Genomic DNA, 8,266 nt, shown 5'->3' on the forward strand with positions numbered 1-8,266 from the left:
CCTCTCGTGGGTGGGGAATAATGCTCTCTCCAACAGTCATGTTTTGCACATCATGAAAAAGGGATGGTTCGTTACCCTCAATGAGTCAGTCACCCCGGCGCTTAGTTTTTTGACACAGTCAAGAACTTCTGCTAAACACACCTGAACAGATGCATTGAAGTTTTACTTTGTCTTTCAACCACAGCTGGATTTGACACGACTTTTTTATGACCGGGAAACTGTCAACATTGAAATAAGCAGCCGGAAAGCTCGTCTCTAAGATGCTCTTGAACGTTCACAGGGTTTTACATTGGGTTCAATTTTGGGTGAAAGTTCAGCTCCGTTCTTTGTTTCCGAGGCAGGATCAGAGCTCTACAACGACTGTACGTGTAACGTGCCGAGACCGGTCCGGATCAGACCAGTGAACCGTGTCATGTCAAGGGGAAAGCTTGATTACAAAGAAAACCTTTATGTTGGCTTAATGCTCACTCTTCCCCTGCTGAGCAAACAGAGGACAAAGCCATGAACTAGTAAACATTAGTTAGTCCCCTGCGGCTTTTCTCAGGAATCCTGAGGCCTTGAGAGTGACCCCAGAGGAGTAGTTTTGGAGCATGGTCTTTGGTGTCTCCAGGTTTGGAGTGGGAAGAGGGAGGGGATGGCAGGGGCATGCTTTGGAGAGTCCACCAGGACGTCGTGTAGACACGTCCTCAAGAACTGTAGAGGAGCTAGAGTGGAAACCTCCACCTGCAGAAAGTGGTCCTTGTCCCCAGCTCCACAACTCGTGCACGGGCACTTCTGAAGAGGTGCAAAAAATGGAAACAAGAAAGGAGAGGAACTGTTGTATTTTATTCAAACAGACAGAAAGACAGAACTATACGCTCCAAGGAACATCTGGGGAAAATAAAAAGACTTTGATGTTCATTATGTAGCATTAACGTGATGACCCACATACCCTGTTTTCCATAAATGACTTTGGCATGGCTGGAACAAATCTCAATCTAGAGACCTCTCCTACATCCAAAGTAAAGCAGGGTGAAGGCAGCGACCAGATTTCTAGAGGAACCTACCGCCAGCTACGCTACACGACTCAAGAAGAGCGGACCAAACTCTGATCCTCCAACGGCGACCGATACCTTTAAACCCTGGCAGTGAAACCAAGGTCAGCTGAGATGAATCCACTGGGGCTAGTAACGAGTACGGTACTACTTGATGGGCCTGTGCGGGCCAGAATTGGGTCTACTGTCACCACAAATCAAACAATGGTACTACTAATGGCTCTTCATCATTTTTTGATCATATGGAGGTGCCGTGTATTTTCAGGTCTCATGGTCTGAAAGTATTTTGGAACTGAATCTGGAATATGAATAAGGGCCAATTATCCATAGCATGGCACTGGTCCCCAGGCGATAAAAGACCCAAGAAAGTGTTGGTTGTAATGGGGGCATTAGACCTCAGTCATGCAGCCATTTCAACAGATTCTCCTGCCAAGGATACTACTTTTTTGGTCATTAGGGGCACCTTGGTGGACCTCCACAGCTGTTTGGAGGCCCAGTTGGTTTGCACCCTCTCATCATAGTAGGTATGGAGGCGCCTAACCCCATGGATCATCTGGATTTTACTATACTGAATGGATGCACGGGCAGACACTGCTCCTTAGGGAGGATTTAGCTTAGGCCTTCTGCTGAGAGAAAGCTGTTTGAATCCATTGGAGGGACGGGACAAATGCCCCTGAAGTATGTACATCCAAAGTAGTTTGCAGCTGCCGCTCCAGGTCCTTGCGTACAGCTCTGTCCTTTGAATGAGAAACTTATTCTAAAAGTCTGAGCAACAATAATGACATCTTAATATCTAATTGTCCCACCAGGATCATTGCACTGCCTCTGGGGAACGTGGTCCTGGCAGCTTCATGTAGCTCCCACGTGTGCTGCAAAGTGGGGTCTCTGCTACCTGGGAGGGAATATGATGCCTGCATCTCAGCCATTTGGGGGGCCAGTGAAAAATGAGAGGAGGAATACCGTAAAGGCCATGTGTGTGCTGGTGGCATTACAGAAACCTTCTCAGCAAGAAGATCCCAACAGTCAGGGACAGCACGTGCAGCAGACTGAAAGACAGGTTTGCTCTTGATGCTGGAAGGAAAGAATACAGAGCAGAAAGGCTTGGGTTATCCGTGCGATCAATGTGGCAGCACCTGAGCTCCCAAATGGGCCTTTAGGGCAATAGTGTGGTCATGGGGTTCAGACATTTCTGAAGCCACATAGGGAAACAGTGGCCTTTGGTCCATATTCTTGCCTGTTCATCCACAGCACTGCCCACCCAGTTACAGTCCATCTATGAGCTATACTGATCTGAGAGATGGATCCTCCTCTTGCACATACTTGAGGAAAAGAGAACCAAATCCATGAATTTAATGTAGCATCTAAAACTGAGAGAGGAGGTGCTCTCTTATATTAAAGGACAAGAGAGCATTTTATGGCCTTGAAGGAGGCTGTTCAAATGCAGGCAGGTGAAGTATGCTGCATTTGAACAGCATCCTTCAAATGCAAGCAGGTACGCTTCAGCTGCCTGCATTTGAACTGCATCCTTCAAGGCCATAAGATGCTCATTGTCCTTCAAAAGCCACAGCACTTTCCATTTCAGTTCTGAGGTCTTCATCCCACCCACCCTGAATATCTACCCATGTACAGTTACTAATACCGTCTGAGACTGCTCCATGGCCAGTATGGAAGGCGTTTGGTAGGTGTTGATTGAGGGCACAATTAAAACCCAACAAGACTATACCTGGCACTGGTTTATCACCTGTAACAGACTCCTTTCCTAATAACAGGATGTCCATCCTGCTTCTGGCCCTCAAGAGTCTCAAAAGACTAGTGCTCATCCATGACTATATTATCCCCAGGGCTGTTCTTAAGATGTTTAGTGCCTTTTACAGATACGTACTGGTTACCGGTTTAAGATTGATGAATCCCACAGGTGTTGGCTTTGTTGGCTGTGTTGTCTTGGTTGATGTTGTCTTATTGGGCCTTGGGGTGGTGACCGTGGTTGTGGCAGATGTCGTGGCGGTTGTTGGGGGGCGGGCAGTGTTTCTAGGGGTGGTGGGACTGGCCACTGTTGAGGTAATGGTTGCCTTGACAGTCAACGGTGTGGTGCTAGTAGTGAATGTGAAGATAATGGGAGGTGGAGCGGTGGCATTTGAGGTGGTTGTGGGGGAAGTGGGCATGATGGGTGACGGGTGATGGGTAGATGTGTTGTGGGTGATGGCAGTAGTGTCAACAGGAGCTGCAGTGGTAGTGTTAGAAGTGAGGTTAGCAATGTGGGGACCAGGAGTGGTGGTGTTGGGGGTCAAGGTGGTGACATTAGAGGCAACGGCACTTGGGATGGCGGCATTGGGGGTGTTCACAGCAGTTGCAGTAACAGAGGTGGTGTTAGAGGCAGTGACCGTTTCACTGATGACCAGATTTGGAGTGGTGATGTTGGCAGCGTGGTCAATAATAGCAGTCGTGGTGGGGTTGCGGGTGTTGGCAGTGGAGTTGGTAATAGCAGCTGGGGTGGTGGTGTTGGTGGCGTGGTGCATAATGGCTGTTGGCGTGGGGGTGTTGGCTGTTTGGTTGATAACAGCAGCTGGTGTGGTCAGCTTGGGGGTGTTGGCAGTTTGGTTGATCATGGCAGTTGGGGTGTTGGTGTCGGGGATGGTGGTAGTAGCTAGGGTGGTGCTGGGGGCAGTAAGAGTTTGGCTGACAGCAGGAGGTGGGGCGGTGGCGTTATGGATAAAGGCCGTGGGGTTGATGACTGCTCTTGAGACACTGGTGCTGGGCGTGGTAGCGGTTGGGGCAGTGGTATTGAAGGAGGTAGCTGGTGGGGTAGTGGTGTCATTAGGGATTAAAATACTAGGGATGCTGGTTGCTGTTGAGATTGGATCCGGCATCCCGCCCTGCAGACCGATGCCCAGGATCCTGTCCAGGGCTGACTGGTACTGAGTCTTGGTCCAGTTGGCCACGGCTGGATGGTTTTCAGCTTGCTTTAGAGAGGGAAGGTTTACACCCAGCAAATTCTTCACGTCCTGGATGCTGAGTTTCTGCAACACAGTCATAACATTGTTGTTCACCTTCACCATCAGCTGATGCTACCAGAGGCTTATCTTCCTAATGCGATTACTGACAGGGTAATAACGTCCTTTAAAAAAAACTCTATTAAAAATATGGAATTGCAAATCCTGCCCAAGCAATTCTGACCCAGCAGTGACCCCAAAACTACTGCGTGCTAGCCTACTTGTTCAGCCTTTTCCTGATGAATTTTGCCCTCCCTGTCTACTCAGTTCGCAGCTTCCATGGGACAGAAAACCTGCAAAGTATTTTGCTTGCGGCAAAGATGCAATGGTCATAAAAACAAATAATAATACAAATGGCCCCTCAGTGCTAATCCCTCACTCCATCTGCTCCTCTGCAGTCTCCCATGGATGGACCTGCCACTGGCATCAAGGTGTGTCTGCTACCTCTCGTAGCAATCGTTCTGGAGCGCCTAATGCTGCTGATGAGAAGAGTCCAACCTCTTTGGTAACGTACCTGCAGCTCATCAGGATTTAAGGCAGTAAATGTGTTGATATCCATGGCAACGTCAGATTTGGCCAGGTCTTCCAGGTCCTTCACTGGAGCCCCACCTTCATAAAAATAAAGTATTTATAAATGTAAAAATGCAACCTCCTTTTCAAAGCAGCAAACACCCGCTTTTGCTGTCGGAGGGTCACCGGGTGCTGCATCCACCACACTGGAGCCCATGAAGGGCAATGGTTTAAATACCTACCTAGATAGGGTTGGATTAAAGGGTAATAAGCACTGGTTCCTTTCTGGCTAGCAAATGCATCACGGGCTTTGGCATAGAGCTGGTCTTTCTTGGCTTGTGAACAGGAAGAAATGTCTAATTTTCCAGCGCTCCTAGAGGAACAGGAAGCAATTAGAAATCCACAGGGACACAAAAGCCCAGTCTTGGGAAGACTGATTTGAATGCTCCCGAGCTCCACTGCTAAATGAATGGGGGATTCACATCCTAGCCCTAAACGTTGCAAGCCAAGTGGCCCCGTACATCCTAGGATATTATCCGTGGGCTTCTCCTGCCGTGGCTGAGCCTGACCTCTGCAAAGCAACAATTCTGCGCAGCCTTAAATTGCATTGGCTTCTCCTGCTGCCTCCTCACGCTACAAACAGGCATTTAATTGCTTCCGAGGTCACTTCAGAGCGGCTGTTTTCCAGGAAACTCGCCCCCCTAAAATAACTTGAAATATTTCTCCCCTGTGGCACTAGCTTCCACTTCCAGGAGGGGTGCAGTGCGCGGAGACCTGCCCAGCACTGCTCTAACCATTGACTCGTGACAGATAAGCACCCCTTCCCTTTGTAAAGGCGGTTTACCCAATTGCTTCTGGGCTTATTCTTTTAATCTGCTCATCAGACAGGTTGCACAGTGCTTCGCCCCCGATTTGCTGGAGCAAGGGTCCCGTTAAGTTACCACCCAGGTCCACGTATCTGGCGACCAGTTGTTTGACCTAGGAAGCAGGATGAAAGGCAGTGAATGTATTTAGGGGCAGTGTTGTTCGATGTTTGGGCTGTGCTCACTGGGGGGGCGGTATCTGAATTGCTGTAGGGCAGTGGCTAGCAGAAAATCCCCAGGTGAGAGGTCGTCGCACCTCTGCCGGCACAGAGTACCCCACCCTGCAACGGCCTTCCGTAATTTAGCCCTGCTCACTCCCCTCCTCTCTGCTGGTCCTGGGATCACTGCCGCTATCCCTTCGTTAGCTCCCACCAGCACAATTACCTCGGCTTCCCTCCAGCTCCCGGCCTCCGGGTCCAGCAGGGCCACGAGGGTTTCACTGGACGTCACCATCCACTTGCTGATCTCGCTCGCGGTGTAGCGGCGCGATAACAAGCCGAAGAGCTTTAGCTGGTTCTCCGGGATCCCATCGGGGTAAATCTGAAAGGGCCAGACCGAGTCATTAGTGGCAGAGGAATCGATGAATAGGCTTGACGGCTGGATTCACGATAGACAGGGATATCGAGCAATAACGAGGAGCACGAGGTTAATTCCAGCTGGAGCAAAGTGGTGATTGCTTGTCTGCTCTCACAGGATACAATACCCTCTGGCTTCAGCCCCCTTTTTATAATCACTGCTGCCCTGCTGCCTCCTCCACGTTGCTTGTCCCTCTGTCGTATCACCGACTTGGCTTTTCATGGCAAATTTTTACATGAGAGCATCTCTCGTCTACCTCTAGTCATGTTGCATCCTGCATGCTGAACGCAGGCGTGGGAGACGGATCTTTACCCAATCAAACCATCCCGATCCAAAATCAGATGCTCTGCTCTCGAACTGGCTCTGCGTCACCTCCCTGATGGCTTTTGGGATAGCTCAAACCGTGTGACAGCGCGAGTGCTTTGGGGGGGAGGGGGAGCAAATCCCGTTATTTTCTTTGCAGCAAAGACTTGGCCCTCAGGGAGCAGGCCCAAGAAGTAAGTGCGCCTGCGCACAGGATGGTGTGAGCTGCTCCTCCGGCTCTCCCAGCCAGCACCTGACCTCAGCTGCAGCACTTCCCAATGCAGAAAGGAGTATCGCATTGCAAGCCAACCCTACTGCCTCTCTTGCAGCGTGCACTGGGCTGCCGACCCTCCAGGATTGCCCAGGAATTAGATCTAAATCTCCAGGAGACTGCTGAGAGTCACCCGGGAGATAAACGACAGGGCATTCATTAAAATAAATATTAAATGTTGCATCTGATTTATACAGTCGTCCAGTGGGTTTTGAAAATCTCGTAGCAATGTGCATGACTATAATCCATAAGCGATAAGCGCAAGCGCGCGAGCATCGTGTGTCGCGGGCATGCTGGCGTTTCGGATACCTCCCAGAAGAGATTCAAACACTTGGCAACCCTATCAGAGCTGAGGTCAGAAACCCTTCCCTGCAACACGTGTTCCCCCACAGACGTGGGCCTGAGAAGGACCCAGGCCATCTTGGCCCTCAGCGGCACAGCACTGTTTTATCCCATGATGTTCACCATTACCTCGCCAAATTTCCGCTTTAAGACATCGAGCTGCTCCTCGGTGAGGGGCTGCTCCAGCAAAGGGACCAGGTTGTCTTTCAAAACCTCGTTACTCAAGCACACGTCAAACTGCTCGATATCGGTGTAAGACACCAGGAACAGGGGGTCAAGGATGGTTTCGGCAGTGATGGCTTCAGACATGCACTCTGTTTGCAAAGTATAATGGGCAGAAAAGGCCCGTTAGCAAACACGCTCATCTTCCTTCCTCCCGCCCGTCACTACGGTACCTTACAGGGAGAACTGAGAAGATTTATTTGGGTGTCACAGCCACTCCAGAAAGTTTTTACAAACAATTTCTGATAAAAGCAGATTGTGAATGACCTCCTGGCTACCAAATCCTAGCTCTTAAAAATGGTCCAGGCACTCTGATTAGTAGGCGTTGTAATGATATCAGTAGGATCCTATTATGTTTCATTGAAACACTAATGGCTTCTCCTGGTTTAATTTAAGGAGATTTTCTTCTGTAGGGGAGAAATTGTTACCAGCCCATCCCACAAATGACCTCCTAGAAACTACAGCATTTCCCTGTCAGGGTCTTCTGCCACTACTGGCTTTTTTTGCAGTGAGAAATAAGGACTTTACTTCTTTCCCCCCACTGCCTTGGTGCTGCACTTCCTGAGGCTAAATGGACACCTCGAGGACTTCTGCTCTGTGTGATCTTTCCAGCCCTGTTGGAAATGGGGAGCCCTATTCCCCAGTTCCCTAAATAGCCACATCACAGGTTTGCTGGCCCTAGAAGCTCGGAGAGCTCTGGGAACGGGGCGCAGGCTCTTAAGCCACATTGATGCTTTTGAAACCGTTGCCCCAGTGCCTTTGAATCCTTATTTTAATTGATCCGAACCAGTGATCCACCTAGTGCGCCACGTACCTTGCGGGGCACGTTTAGGTCTGCGAGACGAGGACGACATGACTCCAAGAGATTTCAAGAGGAGCACGGCTTTCTTTTTCTGAAACGCACTTTGGCTTTGGTACCCAGCAACCACGCTCTTGAAGAAGGCCCTTCTCACGTCCTGAGGGAGAAGGAGGTTGCGGGAAGCTTAGAGCGAAACGGGAAATAACCCTGAGGCCTCGGCAGAATCATTTAAGTGAAGGGAAATTTAATGCACCAGCTTCAGCCGGCTTTGGATCACGCGCAGGCGGAGAGGCCAACAGGAGAGGGTGGTGATGCTAAGATGGGGCCGGAAGAAGTATGAGATGGCTGAAGGAAGA

General features: G+C 49.9%; 1 protein-coding gene across 1 annotated transcript in view; it reads right to left on the reverse strand.

Annotated features, from left to right (window-relative positions):
• Nucleotides 1-900: 900 nt before the first annotated feature.
• LOC109314800 overlaps nt 901-8,266 on the reverse strand; it is a 22,445-nt gene continuing 15,079 nt past the window's right edge. Inside the window, exons 22-29 of the mRNA XM_019542134.1 lie at nt 7,926-8,067; nt 7,019-7,203; nt 5,782-5,937; nt 5,379-5,512; nt 4,777-4,907; nt 4,539-4,633; nt 2,917-4,051; nt 901-2,105 (exon numbers count right to left, since the gene is read on the reverse strand). Coding sequence (XP_019397679.1) covers nt 2,023-2,105; nt 2,917-4,051; nt 4,539-4,633; nt 4,777-4,907; nt 5,379-5,512; nt 5,782-5,937; nt 7,019-7,203; nt 7,926-8,067 — 2,061 coding nt within the window. The 3' untranslated portion in view covers nt 901-2,022. The remainder of the gene's footprint in view (nt 2,106-2,916; nt 4,052-4,538; nt 4,634-4,776; nt 4,908-5,378; nt 5,513-5,781; nt 5,938-7,018; nt 7,204-7,925; nt 8,068-8,266) is intronic.

Source organism: Crocodylus porosus, unplaced genomic scaffold, assembly GCF_001723895.1.
Source record: "Crocodylus porosus isolate Cpor-Errol unplaced genomic scaffold, CroPor_comp1, whole genome shotgun sequence".
In the NCBI taxonomy this organism is placed as follows: domain Eukaryota; kingdom Metazoa; phylum Chordata; order Crocodylia; family Crocodylidae; genus Crocodylus; species Crocodylus porosus.